Here is a 23516-nt window from a genome sequence, read left to right as displayed (position 1 = left end):
GGAAAGGAGGAGGGAGGGAAAAAAGAGGAGGGAGAGGGGGAGAGAGAGAGAGAAAGGAAGGAAGGAAGGGAAAAGAGAAAAGAAAAGGGAGAACAAAAATTTACCCTTTAAGATATGTACTCTAAGATTATCCACTATTTTAAAGATATATTTATTTTATATATATGAGTGTTTGCCTGAATACATGTTTATATACAGAGCACATAGCTGGTGCCCATGGAGGCTGGAAGAGTGTAAGATACCCTGGAACTGAAGTTAAGAAAGGATGTGAGCCATGATGAGAACTGAACTCAGGTCATCTCCAAGAGCAGCAAGTGCTCTTCCCCGCTGAGCCATCTCTCCAGGCTCCAAGATTAACATTTATATTTTCCCGACCATTCATGATATTCATAGTGACTTATGATGGAGGTGAGAGAGGAGACTGATTTTCCAAAGAGATGAACTGGATCAAGGATCATCTTCTTAGCTAAAATGGAAAGGAAATACTATCCCCTAAAATGGCATAAGTCAAGTTTTCAATTCTAAACACAAGTGGTCCTTCGTGGTGCTGAAGAGTGGGTTTGGATGTGAGGCTGAGCAAAGTCAAGGCTGAGGTTGATTTCAAGAGGGAGACAGGAAACACAACATTCTAGCACAGAAAAAGCTGCAAGGATGTGTAGTGGAAAAATGCAAAGATGCTCCCAAATGAAGGGGGGGAAAAAGGAGTTAAAAATTTGTTAGAATTTTAGGACATTACTTAGAAACTATATATTGGCTTTAAGTGACATTTTTTAATATTTATTTATTTATTATGTATACAATGTTCTGTCTGTATGCCTGCAGGCCAGAAGAGGGCACCAGACCCCATTACAGATGGTTGTGAGCCACCATGTGGTTACTGGGAATTGAACTCAGGACCTTTGGAAGAACAGGCAATGCTCTTAACCTCTGAGCCATCTCTCCAGCCCTAAGTGACATTTTTATATCCAGGGAAATAACAAAGTTCAAGGTAAGAAGGTCAGGCCTGGGGTACAAGATTTCACCAGAGCAGGAGGGTGTAATAACTCGTGTTTATAATTACAGCAGTTAAAAAGCTGAGGCAGGAGGATTGCCACAAATTCGAGGTCAACCTAGACCTTGTCTCGGAGGGGGGAAAAAAAGAAAAAGAAAAATCATTCCAACCCAGAATTTGTCACATAAAGGAACCATACAGTAGATTCCTCTGACCTCCAGGGCTGGGCACTTAAGACCCAGGGCCAACAAGAGTTAAGAGCCAGAGCCTAGATTCAAACCTAGATCCTTAGTCCAAGCTGCTGAAAATGCACAGTCCTCTGGCATCTCCACAGGGTCCTGGCACTCGGTGTTTATCATGACACCCAGCAGTCAGATTAGCATCATGTCCTCTGCCGTCCAGTTCCCTGCTCTAAACCATCTTGGTAGCATTCAACAGCTGTCTCCACAGTTGACTAAAACTGCCCTGGTCAGAACAAGGATGTGGGAAATCCAAGCTGCTGCTTAGGGACCACAGAGACTACGCAGAAAGGGGAAGATACCTCTACAAAAGTCATGCAGTCTGATCTTTGCTCACCGAAAGGCTGCTTTGAGTTTCCACGTAAGCACCTGTCTCCTCAGAATGACAATTTAGAGGGGAGGAAAGCACCAAACACTCAACAGATGTCTGGTCTCCGGCCCCAAAGCCACATGTGGCTCCATCCAAGGACAGCTACAGATGGTTCAGCGTCAAATCATAAACCTCCTTAAACATCAAGATCGTGCGTTTTGTCTTGTTTTGGGTAACTCAATTGTGCCATTCTCAGTTCAAACTGTGTCAACCCCACCATGCAACGACAAAAGGTTGGACACACCTGGGTAGCTTGCGAATGTCCAACCACGGGCTACTTCCTGTGGGGGAAATGTGGAACCTAAAAGGTGGAGACTGCATTCGGTGTGTTTTTATGTGGAGGGACTGGATCACTCTAAATTGGCACATCTTTACCACTATAAATGAAGCAAAGGTTAAGGGGTGCCTTCCACGTTGTTTAACAGAGCGTCGTGTGGCTGGCACAGAAGCCTCAGAGCCCAACAACAATGGGCACAGGAAGGACACAGGCGCACTGTAGTTCAGAAGCTGCCTCTCTCTTTGGGGAAAATGTGACGACAGGCTTAGACAAACGGATGCTCAAACTGGAAGAGATTAAGCGAGACGTTGCTGCATTGAAAACAAGTCAGCAATCCCAAGAACAACCACTTCCCTCATAAAACAAGACTGGTGGGAAGAATGGAGGCCTCCACTCATTGAAGACTCACCGAAGTGAAGGAAAGGTCACCAACTCCTCCAAAGCTTGTAGCTTATATAGTTACCGTAGCTACAAAATGAGAGCGTAATGACAGTATTGAAGGAAAGGCATAGCTCACCTAATTAAGCCCCATTGATGAAACCTTAAATTCTCTCTAATGGCTGGACATGAAGGAAGCTAAAAGGACACAGCTTCCAACAGTGTCTTCACTCCCCTGCACACTATCTATAGTTGAGATTGTTTGCTGCCATTTCTAGATCACTGCCAAAGATCTTTATCAGTGAAGTACCCTGTGTGATGACCTCTGAACCAGCACTCACGTAAACTGGCTGACACAAAATCCCAGCACTAGGGACTACTCAGAGTCAGGAGGATTGCTACAAATTCAAGGCCAGTCTGGACTAGAATAAGAATGTCTCAATAAAAACAAAAAACATAAAATGGAACAAATAAACCCCATCAGCTTGACTGGGATGTCTCATTCCTTATAATAATTCATCCAGATGAATTATTCATTCCGTGTCCGCCTGGACCTCAGAAGACTCTTATGCGAGTTACATGGGCAGACTCACGTTCACATTGTCTTTGTTAACAGAAAGACAAAACTGAAGCCTTTTAAATTTCATTATCAATAAAGTTGGGCTCTGTGTGTGTGTGTTTCTATCTGCCTCTGTGTTTCTCTCTCTGACTGTCTCTCTCTTTCTCAGACAGGGTCTGTCTCACTGTGTAGCCCTGGCTGGCCTGGAACTCACTATGTAAACCAGGTTGGCTTCAGAATCGCAGAGATTCATCTGCCTCTGCCTTCTAAGTACTGTCATACATCGTCATGACTAAATAGGGCATTTGTCATATTTACTGATCACGGTATCTTCAGTAACACACAACACTCATATTTTGATGAGTGGTTTAAATAGTTAAAACCTTAACTTTTAAATATCAATAATGAGCAAGTGTTTCCATATTTGGATCAGTTCATGGGGAAAAACTAAAAAGCATTTATAGATTTTTTTCAATCAAAATTGAAAGACAATCAAATAAACAAAACCTGACATGGACATTAGTGAATATTCCTGCAAATTCTATTGATTTCTTTTCTGAACAATGTCCATAAGAAACCAAGCCTTCACAGAGCCTCGGCTTCTAGTGCTTCGATCATTCTGGGAAGTCTGCAGGCTGCTCTAAACTGGGTTATTCGCCAGTATCAACTCCTGTACTTAGCAACATAGAGTTAATTCAAGTGATGAGAATTGGACGCTCCCCAAGGTCTGTCTTTAGGGCCCCTAGAGTCCCTAAGCCTGCAATGCTCCAGAGTTTAGGATGAACAGAGCAGATATTATAGCCCCTCTTTTCTACGTCTTGCCAAGGGGCTGTCAGGGCTAAAGGGAAGGATGGATGAGCTCTCTGTGTGGTACTTCATGGTCAGTTACCGGGAAGGGCCTAACACAGGTCTAACCAGGAGATGGCTTGCTTTGTGGACTGGTCTCTCAGATCCTCTGACCCAGAGAACACTAGTCAATGTGTCTGGGATCTTCCATGAACAGAACCAAACTGTAGAAGAAAGGCTTAGGAAGAGTGCTGAAATGCAGAAGCCCAAACTCCAAGATGAAGGCCGTAACTGCCGGAAAGATCTATCTCCAACAGTAAAAGACAAACAGTGAAAGGACCCAGGAGGTGCGAGCACAGTCACGGCTCTGTCGAGGTGGAAGGGGAAAGACTGGCTCCTCACCTGGGAGCAGAGGGAAAGCTCAACAGCTGGGAGCACAGAGCTATCAGCTTCCACAGAAGCCAACTGCCAGGGAGCATACGGGCTCTTAGCTGGGCAAGAGGAGGGAGGGGCTCCATCCGCAGACACTGTCCAAGCACGCACATGAAGGGCCACACACTCAGAACCACAGGCCCAGGACGAGGATGATTCAGGGCTACTGATGAAGACAGAAGGAAGGCTTTTGTTTGTTTTTAAGACTTTTTTTTAAATCCTGTAGCTCGGTCTATTGCTTGACTACTTTACGACAGTATGCTTACTATTTCTATTGCTTAAAAAATGATGCACCTGTAGACCAGAGCCCAGCATAGCCATCATCAGAGAGGCTTCATCCAGCAACTGATGAAAGCAGATGCAGAGACCCATAGCCAAATGCTATGCAGAGCTTGGAGAATCCTGTGGAAGAGGGGGAGGAAGGATTGTCGGAGCCAGAGGAGTCAAAGACACCACAAGGAAATTCACAGAATCGACTAACCTAGGCTCACAGGGGCTCACAGAGAGGGACCCGACAATCAGGAAGCTTGCATGGGACCGACTTCGGCCCTATGCATATATGTTACGGTTGTGTAACTTGGTCTTCTTGTGGCGCTATTAACAGTGGAAACAGGGGCAGTCTCTGACTCTTTCACCTGTTTTGGTGACCCTTTTCCTCCTATTGGGTTTCCTCGTATGAAGGGATGTGCCTAGTCTTACCGCAGCATGATATGCCATGTGTGGTTGAAATGTCTAGTATGCCTACCATTTTCTGAAGGGAAACAGAGGAGGAGTGGATCTGGGGAGGGAGGAGAGAAGATAGGGAGGGGGAATGGGAGGAGAGGAGGGTGGAGAAAATGTAGTTGGGATATAATATAAAAAGAAGAAGAAACAACAAAAAGTGACTGCACCTTCAATGCTTATAATCTGCATTAGAGACAACTAAGGGGCTGAGCCATCAGAGCGACGTGTGGCCTCCTATGTCATGCCTTAAACGAAACAGTGGGAACCAGGGGTCTAGTCTCTCAACTCTGAACCCAATGGACTAACACACGAAGGGAGAGAAATCAACTACAAAGCCAGAACCAAACTCCAGGAGCAGAACGGCATGTGTAGTCTTTCACACTGCTGCTCCGATGATCCAGCCTAGCACAGTGCCTGGCACCACGGAAGGGCTCAGCAGACTCTTCTGAAAGATAAAACTGTGTCTGAGTTGAACTGTGTCAGCAATCGCTGATCCGTTGAGATCTCAAGGTCTGTGACCTCTTTGTCCTGGGGCGAGGACTGGGTCAGGTGCTCACACAAACCAATGCCCAATTTGTCCAGCCAGCGCTTTAAAAGCTAATGACATCAGACGACTCTATGGGGACCAAAGGAGGCTGCCTGTGATGATTTGGATGAGAACGGCCCCCACAGGCTCATACGTTTGAATACTTGGTTCCCAGTAGGAAGAACTATGATGTATGGTCTCACTTCTCTCTTTTCCTCCCTCCCTCCCTCCCTCCCTCACCCCCTCTCCCTCCCCCTTTCTGCTTCATGCCTGTGGATCAGGCTGTTAGCTCTTCAGCACCATGCCTGCTGCCGTGGTCATGCACTCAAACCCTCTGACCTGTAAAACTGTTTCTTCTCTAAGTTGTCTTGATCATTGTGTTTCTTCACAGCAATAGAAAAGTAACCAAGACACTGCCCTGTATTCAAAGCCAGAAGTCTGAAATGCTCACTATGGTGAGGTCACAGGCATAATTCTGTTCTCTCCTTTTCAAGGAGAGACGCATTCCCTCACATTCTACAGCCACTGAGCACGTGAGCTCCAGAGTGGAGATTTCTTCCCACCCGAAAATAGAGAAAAAGTAAGTCCTAAGCCTGACTCCCAATCTGCAAAACAGGGGTGGTAGTATTTCCCACAACCCCCCCAGATCACCCTGCTGGCTCAGGCGTCACTGGACTCTTTGCCCTTCTGACTACTCCCTGTGTATCCTCCACAGAGCAGGCCTGGACAGCCCCCACCTCCCAACTTCTCATGCACGACCATGGTTGCACCTCCCACAAAGCATGTCAGGCACCACGTAAGACAGCCTGATCCTGGAAAGCAAACTAGGGGGCCTTTCATAATGTGTGTCCAATGCCCCATAAGGCCAGTCAACTAAACTAAGGGTCTTTATTCTACCTGAAAACTTCTTTATTTAATAAATAAATAAACAAACAAACAAACGTCTTTTCCACAAAAACTTTAGAAGCTAGCAACAAGCTACTGGCTGCAGCTGGCATTTCCCACCATCTTTCTCTGTGGAATCTGAATGAATGAATGAATAAAATAAGTAAATATGTAAGTAGGAAAAACAATGCCAAGAATGTAAGGCGGGACAACAAGCTCTGAAGACCCCCCCCCCCAAGTATTCTACCAAGCATTTGGCAGCCAAGCTGAAGGGGAAGAAAGCTGGCCTCCCTCACTGAGAGGGGTCAGCTGAAGGTCAGGAATGCTGACCTGTGATTGGCTGAATGCTTGGGAAAGCAGCCTCTCCCCAAAGCACAGCGCACACCCAGTCAAAAGAGCCTGGGTCAGCAAAGTCCTCCCATCCCCTCCTTCTTGGTTTTGATTCCCTACAAGGCGTGGCAATTTCTAAGGCCTCCTCAGCACAGACAAAAATGGCTCAAATTCCTGAGGGACTTGTCTACATCTGGGTGTCCTGAGAGTCCAAAGTTGTTTTGTTCTTAAAAAGTAAAAGAGGATCTTTTACTCAAGAAGTAGCCTAATAAATGACAAAGGCCACTGGGAACACCAAGACAGATTTTGACGGTGGTGAATAGTTAGTAATAATAATGATGCCAAGGACTGATTTAAGAACTACACATAATCCTGCCAGTTAAAACTAAAAACCACCTTCCTTCATGAGGAGAACACTGAGGCTTGAGAAGGTCAGGGATGGCTGTAATCCCAGCACCCTAGAAGGTCACAGAAGCAGAAGACTAAGATTAAGAAGGCCAGCCTTGGCCATACAGAAGTTTGAGGCTAGCCTGGACTACACGTTTGAGGTTAGCCTAGGCTATGAGAGTGACACAGCTGTGTGAATACGGTGATGCACACCTGCAATCCCAGCTCCGTGGAGGCTGAGGTGGGGGTGGGGGGGTCACTGGGAATTCAATATACAGTGTGGGCTATCTAGTAAGCATCGGATCAGCCAGGGCTGCAGAGAAAGACCCTGCACATCAGGAAAGAAAAGAAAAAAAAAAAGGAGAAATAAAGATGAGGGGTAAGCAATTTGCTTATAATCATCAGCAGTTAAGTGAGACAGTTTAAAGTAAATCTATACAGTTTAAAATCCAGCTGTGAATCACCAAAGTAAATAACCAAAAATAGAGTACTTGCAATAATAATAATAATAATAATAAAGGAGGTCTCCCCAGGAGTGAGAGGGGGCCAGAGGCTGGGGTGGGAGTAGTCAAACACATCATATCCATGTGAAGATCTCAGAGAACAAGCTCAATAAAAATAGAAATGCCTCATAATTCACTTGCTTTAACTTTAAAATTCTACTGTAAAACTACCAAAGGAAAACACAGGAACAAACCACCATAACATGGTCTAGGTAGGGACCCCAAGAATCACACTCAAGGAAGCAAGAACAGACAAGTCAAGTTACATTATCTAACACTGAAGCTTCCACACGGCCAAGCGAACAGCAGAGTGAAGACACAATTTACAGAGGAGGAAAATGCTTTCTATGTTTAAGTAGGTCGATAGATGGGTGTACACACACACACACACACACACACAAACGTACTATGCATATGTGTGTGTGACAGGTAGATAATATGCAGAATCTATAAATTCCAAAACTCAACAGCAAAATCTCAAAAATAAAACAAAACCACCTCAGTCCAATTTTAATAGGATGAAAGTTGAAAAGTAGTTAAAATTAAAAATGTGTGAAACGTTGTGCAACTTTCCAAGTCGGTGTTTCCAATAAGTGCGATCAGAGAGAACACACCTCAGAGACATGCACCAGAGAATGCGAGCTGCAGCATCATTTTTAGAAAAAGCCAGAGCCAGTGACAATGAAGACAAGGCTGTGGCATCTGGAGACTGAAAGCAATTCGGTTTATTTAACTTTCAAGAACAAAAGCTTATTCTTCTAAGGGGAAAAAAAAAATCAAAACACGTTTTCTGTGAGAAAAAAAAAAAAGAAACCATTTTGACGGCAATGCCAAAATAAACCAGGCAGAATGTAAGTCAGAACGAGCTACAAAAAAGGAGTTCAAGCAACGGGGGCAGGAGAGGACAAACAGACTTTGTTTTTAAAAGAGGGAAGGAGAGAAGGAGGAATCCTAGTCCATTGGATGTGCTCTATCTAGAACACGCCATGGTCCCTCAGTAGCTAGAAGGGTCAGCTCAAGGACCTCCATGGACACCAAGAGCTGTGGGTGTCCAGTCCCCTGGATAAGAAGGCACAGGATTTGCATATCAGCTGCACGTGCCCTCCTGTAAATTCTAGACCATCTCTGAGTTACTTACAATACCAAATGCAAGTAAATGCTATGTAAATGGCTATCGTGCGGCATTCTTTAGGGATCACGGGAAGACAGGCGCACATGTGCAGTACAGACAAGACTTCAAGACAGGCAGCATTGGATACTGGATGAATCCAACAATGCAGAATCTGTGGCTATGGGAAACTGACTCCACCAAGCACAAATTCTGTTAAAAACAAGAATGAAGTATGTGGGGGGTGGTGAGCAGGGAGGAAGAATCCTGTAAGTGAATGTATGGTAAATTAAGGTACTGTACTAAAACAGCTTGGAAAATCCAAAATACCTTGGAGGGAAAAACTACAACTTCAAAGATGTAATTCAACTATATAAAACTAGGTCAGCCTTTTACTACTATACGAGCTATGCTTTCTTCACCAAGAGAGGGTCTCACTGCGTAGCCCCGGCAGAACTAGAACATACTATATAGTGTTCTGGTTCTGTGTAGTGTTCTGGTTCTGTGTAGTGTTGTTCTGGTTCTATGGAGTGTTGTTCTGGTTCTATGGAGTGTTCTGGTTCTGTGTAGTGTTGTTCTGGTTCTATGGAGTGTTCTGGTTCTGTGTAGTGTTGTTCTGGTTCTGTGTAGTGTTGTTCTGGTTCTATGGAGTGTTCTGGTTCTGTGTAGTGTTGTTCTGGTTCTATGGAGTGTTCTGGTTCTGTGTAGTGTTGTTCTGGTTCTGTGTAGTGTTCTGGTTCTGTGTAGTGTTGTTCTGGTTCTATGGAGTGTTCTGGTTCTATGGAGTGTTCTGGTTCTGTGTAGTGTTGTTCTGGTTCTATGGAGTGTTCTGGTTCTGTGTAGTGTTGTTCTGGTTCTATGGAGTGTTCTGGTTCTGTGTAGTGTTGTTCTGGTTCTATGGAGTGTTGTTCTGGTTCTATGGAGTGTTCTGGTTCTGTGTGGTGTTGTTCTGGTTCTATGGAGTGTTCTGGTTCTGTGTAGTGTTGTTCTGGTTCTATGGAGTGTTGTTTTGGTTCTATGGAGTGTTCTGGTTCTGTGTAGTGTTCTGGTTCTGTGTAGTGTTGTTCTGGCTCTATGGAGTATTCTGGTTCTGTGTAGTGTTGTTCTGGTTCTATGGAGTGTTCTGGTTCTGTGTAGTGTTGTTCTGGTTCTATGGAGTGTTCTGGTTCTGTGTAGTGTTGTTCTGGTTCTATGGAGTATTCTGGTTCTGTGTAGTGTTGTTCTGGTTCTATGGAGTGTTCTGGTTCTGTGTAGTGTTGTTCTGGCTCTATGGAGTGTTCTGGTTCTGTGTAGTGTTGTTCTGGTTCTATGGAGTGTTCTGGTTCTGTGTAGTGTTGTTCTGGTTCTATGGAGTGTTCTGGTTCTATAAAATGTTCTGGTTCTGTGTAGTGTTGTTCTGGTTCTATGGAGTGTTCTGGTTCTGTGTAGTGTTGTTCTGGTTCTATGGAGTGTTGTTTTGGTTCTATGGAGTGTTCTGGTTCTGTGTAGTGTTCTGGTTCTGTGTAGTGTTGTTCTGGCTCTATGGAGTATTCTGGTTCTGTGTAGTGTTGTTCTGGTTCTATGGAGTGTTCTGGTTCTGTGTAGTGTTGTTCTGGCTCTATGGAGTGTTCTGGTTCTGTGTAGTGTTGTTCTGGTTCTATGGAGTGTTCTGGTTCTGTGTAGTGTTGTTCTGGTTCTATGGAGTGTTCTGGTTCTGTGTAGTGTTGTTCTGGTTCTATGGAGTGTTCTGGTTCTGTGTAGTGTTGTTCTGGTTCTATGGAGTGTTCTGGTTCTGTGTAGTGTTGTTCTGGTTCTATGGAGTGTTCTGGTTCTATAAAATGTTCTGGTTCTGTGTAGTGTTCTGGTTCTGTGTAGTGTTGTTCTGGCTCTATGGAGTGTTCTAATTCTGCCTGCCTCTGCCTCCTGAGTGCTAGGAATAAAGGTGTCTGTGTATCATTACATCCAGTTGTTGCTACATTTTATGGCAAATCTTCTCATTTGGTCCAGAACCAGGAGTTTTAGCCCAGATGAAAACTTTCAGGTTTTCTTGGTTAAAAATTCAAGACCAATTAACTGTCTCAAGGATACCTTCTTCTGAAACATTGGAAAATTTTAACAAATATCTAATATTTTAAATACTAATGACTATTGCTTATGTCTTTTTCTTAGTCCATATTCTCATAAATGAGCATGGACACAACCTACCCATTTTTCTTGGACCAGGTTAACATCTGTGACAACTGAAGTCTGGCTACCTGGGTCTATCCTGAACCCCACCAATTCCAAATCAGTTGTTTTAACCTTGTGCTAAAGAACTTTACCTATAAAGTGAGTTGCTCAATTTGATTCTGCGGAGTGTAAATAATTATTATTCTCTCTGCTTTTGAATTTTTTAATTTCTACAATAAAAATGTCTTCTTTTAATTTCAAAATTAATAATAGTGAATTGGAGCGTCAGAGAATATGATTTCACTAACTTGGACAGTACACCACATTTGGACAGTGGAAGCTACCCTCCTCTGAGAGCCAACTCCATCCCAGACACTCTCCTGGCACTTGCCTTGAATCAATGCATTAATATCTTTATTTCATATAAAAAGGAGGTATGAGCAGTTAAGAACTATTTATTTCCAAATGGACTCATGATGGAGCCGTGCCTTCTGGTAGAACCCAATTATGTAGTCCTGGTAGATGTCCGTGTGCATTGTAGAGAACACCAAACTGTAGCCTGGTTACCTGTGGTCAGGGCTTCGTGTAATAAGATCGTTTCCTCAAGTCTGGTACAGACAGAATTCGGGCCACGAAACCCAGCTGAGCAATCTTAATTCTTTTAACCTTTCTAAATTGTGGTGTGGCTGTAACCAGGGCGGAGCGTGGCAAGAGGACAGCCTTGCAGTTAGCTCCTGCCTGCACTGGGCTGTGCTTCTAAGGCCATCAAATGCTGCTAGGGGTGTGGGGAGTCACATACATGCCGTCAGTGTGACCCCACATTCTTGCTGGGCTTTCATCACCTTAGCCTTTAATAGCAGGCCTGTCCCTTCCCAGACAGCGAACTGTAATCAGCTTCTCCGATTTACCTAGCTCACTCAGCAGCCCACATCTAACACCAGAGGTCCCACCACCTCTGCTCAGTACTGCCTTCCGGATGATGGCCACGTCCTATGTCTGCAAGGCCCAACAGGGCAGACTCCAGCCTTGACAGCTACTGATCATTTGAAATATGACTAATACAAAATCTAAATGTTTACTCTGAATTAATTTACACATAAGTAGCTGTGGTTGTTTGAAAGAAAATGGCCCCCAAAGGGAGTGGCACTATTAGGAGGTGTAGCCTTGCTGGAGGAAGTGTGTCACTGTGGGGGAGGGGTTTGCAGTCTCTTTTGCTCAAGCTTCCCTCAGTGTGACTGTCAGTTGACTTCCTGCTGTCTGCACTCTCAGCTCTGGCACCATGCCTGTCTGCCTGGTGCCATGCGTCCCACTACGATGATAATGGAATGAACCTCTAAAATTATAAGTGAGCCACCTCATTTAATGTATTCTAAGAGTTGCCGTGGTCATGGTGTCTCTTCACAGCAAGAGAAACCCAAACTAAGACAGTAGCCTACCTGACTACAAGCTACTCTAATAGAAAAATTCTAGAATGATCCATAGTAACATTCCCCCAGGCAGGGCTTAGGGCCTAGGCTTCCTCCCCAGGAGCACCTAAGGCATACTGGTCTGGCCCACGGTTCTATCTTACAGTCAGAGACCTGGCTATGAAGCTTGGATCTTCTCTCTGGTGACATGGCCACTGATACTTAATCTATGCACCTGTGTACCAGTTTCTTCATCTGGGTGATGGTGTGAACCCCGTTAGGAAACGTTATAATGATGACATGGTAGATATCAGCACTATGTCCAGAAAACCAGAATACCAAGTTAACGCCATCCCTGTGGCTAGCCATTTCATCACCCTCTTTCCCTAGTTTCCTCTCAGCTGAGAAGTCAAACTTTTTGCCTTGCACTTCCTCGTTAAAGAAAATTCCTAAGCCAGGTAAGGTAGCTCACACCAGTAATTACAGTAGGAGGCTCAGAAGGGACTGTTGTTGAGTTCAAGGCCAGCCCAGGCTATATGGTAAATTCCAGGCCAGCATGAATATAGTTAAAAGACTATACTTCAAAAACAAACCACCACCAACAAAACAAACAAAAACCAAAAACGATGATCAAAAAGGTCCCTGTTTAGCTCCTCAAATAAGAAAGGGCCTACATGAACTAAAGAGGAGCCAGTACCTCTGTGCTAGACAGTTAGGGAGCACAGCCCCTCAGATGGTTCCAGAATGTCTTCAGCCTTTGAATCTGCAGACTATTAGAGAAGCTTCAACCAAAATGCCCTCCACCCCTCCATTCCCCCACCAAACTGAATTGACTAGGACACCAGAAGCACTGTCTAGAATGTGCAGCACGCCAGGCCCTGGGCTTCACTGCTACTTCGGAGAACTCTCAGGGTCACCCCATGGCAGGCAGTGACTTCTCCATATGCCAGTGAGACACAAAAGGCTGCCATGCCTGGCCAAAGCCTACGTTAGAGTAGCAAAGAGAGATCCAAAGCTGGCAGCCAGATCCCAGACTCAGTTCAGTTCCACCAGCTCGCTGTACTGTCAAGGACGTGCCTGACCTCATCTGCCCTCGCTTCCTTTACGTGCGCCAACCCTTCCATCCTCAAGTTCAGACCTTGCCCTTTCACATATAATAAGCATAAAGACAACAAATGCTCCTCAAGCCAGAAGGGAAGGAGTTGGATGAAAGCTAAGCCAGCCAACAGGAAGTCATTACAGGGAAATGGCTGATTTTAGAGCTCTTAAAACTTCTAAACAAAGAAGTGGTCACCCTGAGTTCCGAGTGCTTCAGGATAGCTGGTGTGAAGCGCATTGCTCCCAGGTGGGGGGACATGACACCTCGGAGAAACGTTATTACCGAGTACTGCAGGGTAATATTCAGACTGGGTATTCTCTTTGTTACAATAAGTGAGGGAGACCTGTTTTCCAGTTCAAAACATTAGCGTGCTTGCTCAGTCTTTCTCAGTTTACTTACACATGGCAAAAATGCACATCCTTTGCCCTGTATCTTTCGCTTGTTTCTTCTGACATAAGGTCTCACTGGCCAGTATCAAAGTCACAATCCTCCTGCCTCAGCCTCCCAAGTGCTAAGACGGTCCTATACTACTATTCCAACCTGGGTTTTGTTTCTTTTTTCCTTTTATACAGAAAGTTTAATGTGCTCCCAACCCTTTAAAAGCTTATGTACTTTCTAAAATTCTGGATTTTAGCCTTGTTTGAATGCAAAGAACAGTAACATTATGGACTTCTTGTCTTGAGGTGATGCACCTCCCAGCATGCTGTGTGATTCCTGGCTCACCAGTCTCTACCACCCTGCAATGTTCCAAGCCTCTTTACAAGGGGCCCTGGGCAGACAAGTAATCATGAAGCCTTGGTACCCAAGGTCATACAAGTTTCAGGGAAGCCCTCTTATTATATATATAGGCGGCTGGGAAGAACAAGTGACCTTTCCCCCAGCAAACTGGCCCCAACGTGGCAAACTAAAACCCACTTAAAAACCTGAATGCAGACTTCTCGCTGTTTGCTGGCGGCCTGCCGCAGCTCCTTTAAGAGGTTTTCCTGACTCAGCTGTAGAAAAAAAAAGCTGCACCATTTTAAAATGCCAGCTTTCTGGGCCCTGCCAGTGTGAACTCTGACTCTTTCAGGCAGGAGGTCTGGCTACAGAGCATTTGGATGGGGTTTGTGAGAGCAGACTTCTGCAGGCTTGCTCAATGGAGACATGGACTGGCTGTGTGCCTGAGAGTGGGACAGTGTGCGAGGCTCAGAGGCACAAACGGCTCTGCCATGCTTGACTGGGCGGGGCAAGCGGAAGTACCATATTTACCATAGTAATGGAAGCTTAAGTTTTAACAAGTGCATAGCATTTTAAAAAGCGCTGGTGAACAGTAAAGAATTACAGATATGCAATAAAGACAAATTGAGATGAGTCATAGTGTTGGATAAATGTACATAGGCTTCAAAGAGAGAATAGAGAGCCATAAAATAAAGTTAATGCTTTAAAAAAAGGGGGGGGGGGTAAAGTCTTTAAAGAAACAAGAGTACAGATAGTTATAGATTAAAAGAAATAAAGAAAAATAAGCCACGTAAAAATGGAAAATTCACAGATAGTCTGGATTATGTATATTATTGTGTTTTATTTGAATTTTTTGACCGTGATGGAGCTAAGTACAGAGAGACATTTCATTGTATGGGCTGCTAAGCTAAACAAGCATATATATTATAAAGGTTATCATGACTTCAAAATTTGTGTCTAAGGGTATGTTGCTTTGGAAAAGAGGTTCTTCTTCTTGTTTCCACAGAGGGTAAGAACCTATGGATTGCTTCCAGACTGGTATGGTTTAATGGAACAAGTCCCCCTGAAAGGTCCCCTTGAACACCCTCAAAAAATTACTTTGCCCAACTGCTGACTGAAATGAACCTAGCACACAGAATACACCATGAAAGACCTGATTAACAGTGCCCCGAACAACAGGAAGCAGTATGGACAGAAATACATCCATGTTCCTAAATATTGTTTATAATTATTTGTTTACATTTAAAAGGGGATATGCTATAGAGATGAATAATTTGCATTGGTATGGATCTTGGTTTATTGATACAAATTTAAGGTCAATTTTGTTATATGTATATGTATTTCTGACCTTGATTAAGGTATTGTGTTTGTGTAGCTCATTTAAATATGTAATATATAATTAAGAAATACAAGTTAATAGATACTTATCTGTAATAATCAAGCTTGTAGCCATGTTAGTTAGATTTTCTAGATGTATAGAGATATATTTTGAATAGGTATTCTTCAAATCTTTCAGAGACCTTCAGTATCACATTTAAAATGTTTTAATAACTTGAAGCTTTTCATGACAATGAGACACATCTGCTCCTGGCAGCACAAGCTATTTCAAGAGGAAGATAGGCCTCAAAGAGGCTCCTTATGAGTTGGTTAGCCATTTGGGCAAGAAATTGCTCTTGCCTGGACTGCTTAACTGGACATGCAGGACTCACAGACAAATGACTGCTGAGCTTGCCTAAAGGTGAGATGATCCTTCGGGGTTCCTGCTTCATGAAAGAGTCTGTGAGACAGTCTACAGAATACAGAAGAAAGTGACTGGCAAACTGCCAATATAGGCTGTCTTTGAAATTTTCTGCTTCATGGAAAAGTCTGCTGGATACTATGGGCCTGTAGGCTGAAGATGAATGTCTATGTGTTGCTTTTATTGGTTAATGAATAAAGAAACTGCTTTGGACTGTTAATAGGGCAGAACTTAGGTAGGTGGGGAAAACTGGACTGAATGCTGGGAGAAGGAAGGCAGAGAGAGAAAAGCCATGGAGCTGCCGGAGACAGATGTGCTGAAACTTTGCTTGTAGACCATGACCTCGTGGTGATGAACAGATTAATAGAAATGGGTTAAATTAATATGTAAGAGTTAGCCAATAAAAAGCTAGACTAGTGGGCCAAACAGTGATTTAATTAATATAGTTTCTGTGTGATTATTTCGGGGCTGAGCAGCCAGGAATGACCAAGAAGCCTCTCCCCTTACAACAATCCCCCTCCCAAATGTCATTCCTCTATGGCCACAGACCCCAGAAGGGTTCGCCATGCCTCCTCCCTAATCTCCCACACCCCAGCCCCAATGTCCCCAAACCCACAGCTCACCTGCTACTCAGTGCCACTTCGGTCCCTCTTCACAGGTGTCACAGGCACATCCCCATTGACACTCTCAGTCCCACTGACAGACATCAAACTTCTCCGCTCCTTCTGGTTTGCCTTGTGTTCCACTTTTGTAACTCTAAACCTAGGGAGGGAAAGGGGAGATGCAATGGGGTTTTGCTTTTCCATTAAACAGGGACTATAATTTAAAAAAAAATCACTTGCGTGAAGGACACCAAATAAATAGCCTAAAGGGAGAACAGCAACAAAGCACCCGCCGGCCAAGAGGGGCACACCCCCCCCACACACACCCCGCAGACCCCTGTGCAATCACCTCTGATCGTTCACGGAGCATGGAAAGCACATTAGAAAACACTTAGCTTGCGACATGGGACTCAACCACAGAACCCTGGGGAACAGGAAAAGCAGCTTCCAGCGCAGATGGACATAATCAAGATGGTCACTGCATAACCACTCCCAGCAGATACACACCTGCCGGGCAGACGAGCCCAGTGGTGGCTTCACTAAGTTGCTTCTGCTTTTCAAAGCCAAATTTGGATTAATTTTCACTCAAGATTGAAGATGACAAAGAAGTTAAAGAAGAGAATTTCATGGAGAAAGTTGGGGTAATCTACTCTATGTGCTTTTCTAGAATGGTATTATCAAATCCCCAGTTTCCAATAACAACATTTATATAGTTATGGTCCTAGTCGCCTTTAAAATGATCTAAAATAAAAATTTCCTTCTTTGTGTAAAATGAGATCACCAGCCACCAAGAGGAAGCGTCTGGGAAGTAGAGACTCTGCCCTGTCAAACTGAGAGTCTTAAGCAAACACTCTGAAAACCAGCTGTAATGATTAAATACCCAGCATAGCCAACAGCTAAGAGGGGGATGGATTCTGAGCCCTAAAAAAATGCATAGTGGATTTTCAAAGAGAAGACAGAAAGTGCTTCGTCCAGAAAGCTTCAGGTTCTTGTTCACTGCATGCATAAAATGCCATGGCTGTGTCTCTTAGCATGAACTCTTAGGAAGTCTGGACTGCCCTGCTCCGAATGGCATACAGTTCTCAGCCTTGTGGTTACTGTTAACACAGGACAAGACTCAACCAAATCAAAATGACAATAACAATTTCTAAAACTGCCAATGTTCCTTGGATGCTTATGAGCCCCAAACCATACTAAAATCTTTACCTGAGTCACCATTTTTAGCTTTGACAGGAGCCCTGAGAGATGAGGGTGGGATTGCCATACCATTTTGTGCAGGGGGAAACTGAGGCACGCTGTGACATAACAGCCTATAAACAAGTATGCCAGGACTAGATCAGGGTAGATACAATGAGTCCAGGCATGTCTTCCTAGAGATTTGTCCTAATTTAAACTCGGCACTTACCTTGTCTGACTCCTGCCCCGGTGACCTTTCTCATGTGACACATTCCCAGGCAAGGAACTTCCTGTATAAGCTCTTAAACTGCACAAGTGTCCCCAACAGGCCTGCTCATGTCAAGTCTCACTAAGCTGTCCATCAAATAGCAGCATCTTCACAGCACATGTGGATCACAAGGAAATTATGCTCTAAAACCGAGGCCCCCAAGACACAGCAGAGGTGACCTCAAAGAAAGTGGCCACTGCTACTGGTGTGGATCTTCAGTGGCAGAAACTAGAAAGTTCTGGACCAAATCTGTCTTTCTGTAGTCTTGACGCACGGCAGGCAGCAAGACATTTCCTGATTGCCTGACACTTTGGTGAAGGCAAGTGACCAACTGGAGGCAATGGCATGTGAGTCAAATGGCACCTACCGCCCTTAGGCTGGTGTCACTCAGAACCCCTTTATAGCATCTGCTGCAACTCTCTCTGTTTACGAACCTGCAGGGTCAGGAGTGGAAGGGGCTGGGGCCCTGCACAGCTGTGTAAAGAGCCACACACTGACCTGATCACCTGCTTTAGATTCTCTCAAGAGAAAGAGAGACACTTGTTTTGGACACAGCTGAGAGTCTGGGCTCCGGCTATTACAGAGAGTAATTAATTACTCACTTTAATTAACATATGTTCTATATGAGCTATCAGTAACTGTCCGGTCTGTCAGGAACATTCATGGTTCAGACCAGGGCACATCTAAGAAGCCAGGTTCATGAGAACTTAGCCTCAAAGGAAAAGCTAAGTATAAACCTGTAACCATAGCAACCAGGTTGCACAGAAGCAGCATCAGGATACCTTACCTGCCGACAGAGAGGACAGTGACCTCCCCTTGTCGCCGTGGCCTGCCCTCTTTGGACTTGGTGGTAGGTCTTATGAAGTGCCATCGCTTGTGCCTACAGCGCTGGCAAACGTCCCGTTCAACAGCACCCCCCACGGTGTGCAGATGGTGGCCACAGACATGCTTCCCTGGGGTGCCCCCTGGTGACAAGGGTCCAGGACTCACAGGTGGGCTCCCTGGAGTGCTAGGGGTCACAGGGCTAAAGGTGAGGAGGAAAAAAGAAGGAAGAAGGTAAAAATGCTTAGAAGGAATCCCAGTCTTTATCTTCTAAGCCCTGGCTCTCGCCCTCAACACCTAGTGGTTCTTGACCTACTCCTGTGAACCCCAGGCACAGGGCAATGGCCTCCCAAGGAACACTGACAGTGTGTGGAGACATTTAGGTTGTCACACTTGGAAGGATAAGTAGAGCTCAAGTCACCAAGTGAGCAGAGATGGAGGATTCTGTCTAACACTCCACCTTGTACCAGCCATTACTCTCAGCCAAGCCTTGTTTGACCTCCAATGTCAATGCTACCCAAGGCTAGAGGCCAGCTCTAGCTGAGCGGAACGCCAATGGCATCAATCTGAACAAACAAAAACCGTCTCCGTCCATAGGAAGAGAGACTCACCTTTCAACATCACCCACGCTGTTGTCAGCTACCATGGCTTTCAAAATATCTGCATTCGCTGAAGAGAAAAAGAAGGAGAATTAACTGAGGTGAGTGAGTAACCACAGTCACCATGCTAGGAAAGCTGTTGGTGAACACCTCAGGCCTTCCTTCCATTCACAGAGGAGTTCCCAGGGCCCAGAGGACACTCCAGGGTCCAGGATGAAGAAAGGGGAAGGCTTACTTTCCATTTGGCCAACTGCCTTGGTCTACAGAAGCCCCTCAGTCAGGACAAATAACTCAAATTCATGTGACATAGGAAATCTTAATTTCGACTTACAATGTTCACTCTTTAAAATCCCAAGTACGTGAGTTGTCAACAAAAGCAAACTGAACCTAAGCGCTTAGGCCTGACCCACACCCACGCCCTACATTCCTACTTCTTACAGGGTGGTCAGCCAAAGCCGCTGTCAAGTGTCTTTCGGCTCTTTAACTGCCAGGGCCCAAAAGCTATTACCAACTCCTAACCTTTCCACGAATTTCTAAAGCACTGTTCTCACGACTTACCACAATAAATTCTCCAGCGAGGAAGGAATAAAAAGAATTACTATTTACCATGTGAGCCAATGTAACATTTTACACTCAAATGACATTCCCAGAGGACAACTACCTCTATTCCAGCTGATGCTGGGAGGGTTGAGAGGTGAGGGTGCGCACACTCTGTGTGCTTCACAGTCTGACTTCCTTTGAGCCCCACCCCGTTTTTGTTCCCTCCCCATCCTCTCATGACCATACAATGCCAGAGATTCATATCCACTTATAACCTATGGCATATCTGCTCCCTTACATATCAGAGAGAGTGAAGGTCTTGTTCTGTTTTGTTTCATTTGGGGCTCCTCCATGAGCCCCGACTTTCACTACCTTGGGAAGCAAAAGAGCTCACTGCCCCTTTTAGAAACCCATGGGGAAGGAGAGTGTTCTATAGAAATACTCACACATGTCACCCTTTCCTAAAAAAGGACTTTTTGCCCTTCACAACTGAGGCTGTGTAAAAGCACTGCCAAACACAAGTTTTGATGTAAAACCAAAAGTGCTTGCTATTTTTTTAAAAAAGCACTAAAATTAGATCATAATATCTCCACTCATACAACAAAAAAGACACACTAACTAAGCAAAACACACTTCATAATCCTGTGATATATGTCATCTTTCCTTCTGACTATTAATGAGGATCCAGGAAAATAATTTTTTTTCCAAGTAATAAGTTGGGGTTTGCTTTGGTTTGGATGTGGTTCATCTCCCAAAGATTTCTGTGTTGAGAGCTTGGTCTCCAGTATGGCTTCTGTAAGTGCTATTACTGCTGTCCCTGGCAACACACACACCCTTTGATGCTATTCTCCCTCCAGTTTGGTGCATGATGGCGGCAAACTGGTCACGCGGAGGTGGCACTGGGAAAGTGGTCTAACCTCTGAACAGTGAGTGAAGGTGAGTAGGTTCGGGACGCGGCCCTCAGAAGTCAAGCGCTCTCCTCAGTCCTCAAGAAGGGGTTGGTATAAAAACGAGAGGTCTGCGGGTGTAGCTCAGCGGCAGAGCCTGTGCTTGGCCTGCACAAGGAGGGAGACGCTCTCTGGCTTCCCGGCTAACGTGTGTTCTCTTCCTTGCACCCACGCTTCCAACATGCTGCCATCCACTAAGATGTGACTCAGCCAACTGGACCCTCACCAGGGTCAGATCAATGAGGCTGCCTGATCTAGTACTTCCATCCTCCAAACTGCGAGCTACACAACCCCTCTTCCTTTGAGAAGCACGAGCTCTGTACGTTTCATTAGAAATAACAAGGTGAACTAACAGAGGTACGTAGTCTCCTATGTGGCTTATATAAAATACACAGTAAATGGCCAGTTTGCATTCTGCCATCGCTTACCAAACTTGACGAAGAGAACGTTAGCTTTTTTTTTAAAAAAATGTGCATTAGTGTTTTGCCTAGAATTGGAATAACAGTTATTAGCTGCCATGTGGATGCTGGGAATTAAACCCGAGTCCTCTGGAAGAGCAGGCAGTGCTCTTAAAACACTGAGCCACCTCTCCAGCCCTTTGACAGAAGAGAAAAAAATAACAAGAAAGGGAATGATGCCAATGCTGGCTGTAATAGAATTTATAATGATAAGCATTCAAAAGAGAGTTGTTTAAATTTACCTAAAACAGTTCCCTACAAATGATGAATGCTTAGTAAGTAAAATGCCAAATTATTTACTAGTTCTTAATGCCTTCCAAACTTCTATACAATGCGTGAAAACCGCATGACCACAAAATTACTGCTCAGCTAGGCTCTATAGGGCAAGGTAAGTTAAGAGACAGCAGCACTAGGGTTACTCCAACACTCAGCATTGGGGAGAAAAGGCAGTGTGTGGGTGTGTCAGAGAGCTCTTAACACCCTGAGAATTTCCTGAGTGAACATCATGAGTCAAACAGGAGTGCCTTTTGTTATTCATAATGAGCTACCCGATCATATCTGAGTCTACACTGATGAGATAGGGGAAAATCAACATGGGAAAATGTTAATGGAGAGAGTGTGCTTCCTGTTATTCCTTTTTAATTTCTTATGAAAGTTTGAAGTATTGCTATAATTTACAAACATAGAGAGTGTCTGTTTTGGAAAATAACAATGGAGTCTAAGTTGAAATAAAGTTTGAAGTTGTGCTAACAACAACAGAAAACAAGCTGGGGTAACAATGTGCTTGTTCCACACAGTAGAGAATTTTAGCCTCAGAGTCAAGATGAAAAAATCCTAGGTTATAAACTAGTGTGCTTGAATTCAGCATTGCCAAACCCTATGCCCTGAAGGGAAGCCTCAGGAAGACAGACCCAAATTCAAGTATTCTTGTTTTTCTGTTCTTATTCTAAAAAAAGTTCTAAGTTTGTTATCTAGATTTTTTTTTTTTTTGCAAACTATCAAAACTGAAAGAGAAAAATAGTATCATCTGGTTGAAAGGGGCACTGTAGTTGGAACCAGGCAGAAGGCACTAGCCACTGGAGCCTGACCCTCGGAGCCTCCCTTCCCTCACCTGTAAACTGAGCACATGCCAACTTTACACGGATGCATTCAGAGTTAGAAGAGATCACACAGCAAACTACTAGATCTAAGTCAAAGACATAAAGCTCTGCTGGAAAACAAGTGAAAACCTTAGGCTGGCCCAGGTGGGCGCTCTTGCTGCAGAGTATATGTGTGTGTGGGGGGGGGGGGTCCCAGAAAGAGGCTGACGGCAGAGAGGGGGTACTTGCTGACCTAAGTGCATACCGTAGCAAAGGGAAGGAGTGCCACAGACCTTAAAAATTATTAAGAGGAGAGAATCTGCTCTGGTTTGGGTGTGTCCTAAAATTTATTCATGTGATGCGAACATTATCCCCCAAAGTCATACTGATGGCATTTGGAGGTGGGGCCTCGGGGTGACTGGGTCAGGCGGGCTCAGCCCTAATGAATACATTGGTCCACTCACGGGTTCTGGGATTCCTGGATACTGAGGGAGTGGCTTTGTCATAAAGGCAAGTTCTTTTTGACATGACTGCTCTGTCTTGTCATGTCCCCAGGTCAGAATGCAGTGATGAAGGTCCTCTCCAGATGCCAAGCAGAAGCTGGCCCCATGCTTAGATTCGCTAGCCTTTGGAGTGGTGATCTAAATAAACTCAGTTATACCAACAGAAAATATTATCCTATTAAGATAACCCCAAATCATTCAGAACAATGACCCTAACTTATTTAATAACAATTGAATTCTTCACTTTAAAAGTTGGCTTAAAACAAATTTCATGAGTCTGAACACGGTGGCACATGTCTATAATCCCAGCATTTAGGAGGTAGGGGAAGGATGACCTGGGATTCAGGACCATCCTTAGCTATATACTGAGTTCAAAGCCAGTCTGGACTACATGAGAACCTATCTCAAGAAAAAAATATGGAAAAAACAAAACAAAACAAAACAAAAAATGCTTAAGTCCTAATGCTGACGCGGTTCCGAGAAGATATAAGCCATAGAGGAAGGAAGCATAGCAGTGCTTATAAGCAAGCTGGGGAGGGAGAACGGGGAGGACAGCGGGCATATTTCAGTGTAGGGTTTGAGGAAGTTCTGGAACAGTGATGATGCTTGTGTAACACTTAGAATGGACATGGATGCTACTGAATTCTCTGCTTCCAAATGGTTAAACTAGTCAAAGTGTGTGTGGGGGGGGGATTGAGATGTGGGAGAGCGTATGTCCACACATGCATGGGCGCCTTCCTCAATCACTCCCCACTTATCGGTTCCCTCACTGAACCTGGAGCTCAACGATTGGCTAAACAGGCTGGTCAGTACACTAAACCCTGCTGTATCCATCTGCCCAGCACTGGAGCTACAGGAACTTGCTGCCACTCCCTGCTTCTTACCCAGGTGCTGGGGATCAAGTTCTTATCTCATGTTCG

General features: G+C 44.6%; 1 protein-coding gene across 1 annotated transcript in view; it reads right to left on the bottom strand.

Annotated features, from left to right (window-relative positions):
- Nucleotides 1-23516, bottom strand: part of Rell1 (RELT like 1) — a 62140-nt gene that overhangs the window by 3370 nt on the left and 35254 nt on the right. Inside the window, exons 4-6 of the mRNA XM_075943468.1 lie at nt 19082-19139; nt 18436-18672; nt 16226-16364 (exon numbers count right to left, since the gene is read on the bottom strand). Coding sequence (XP_075799583.1) covers nt 16229-16364; nt 18436-18672; nt 19082-19139 — 431 coding nt within the window. The 3' untranslated portion in view covers nt 16226-16228. The remainder of the gene's footprint in view (nt 1-16225; nt 16365-18435; nt 18673-19081; nt 19140-23516) is intronic.

The sequence above is a fragment of the Microtus pennsylvanicus genome, chromosome 12 (genome assembly GCF_037038515.1).
Source record: "Microtus pennsylvanicus isolate mMicPen1 chromosome 12, mMicPen1.hap1, whole genome shotgun sequence".
Classification (NCBI taxonomy): Eukaryota; Metazoa; Chordata; class Mammalia; order Rodentia; family Cricetidae; genus Microtus; species Microtus pennsylvanicus.
Note: the sequence above shows the minus strand (reverse complement) of the source record. Positions and strands in the feature narration are given on the sequence as shown.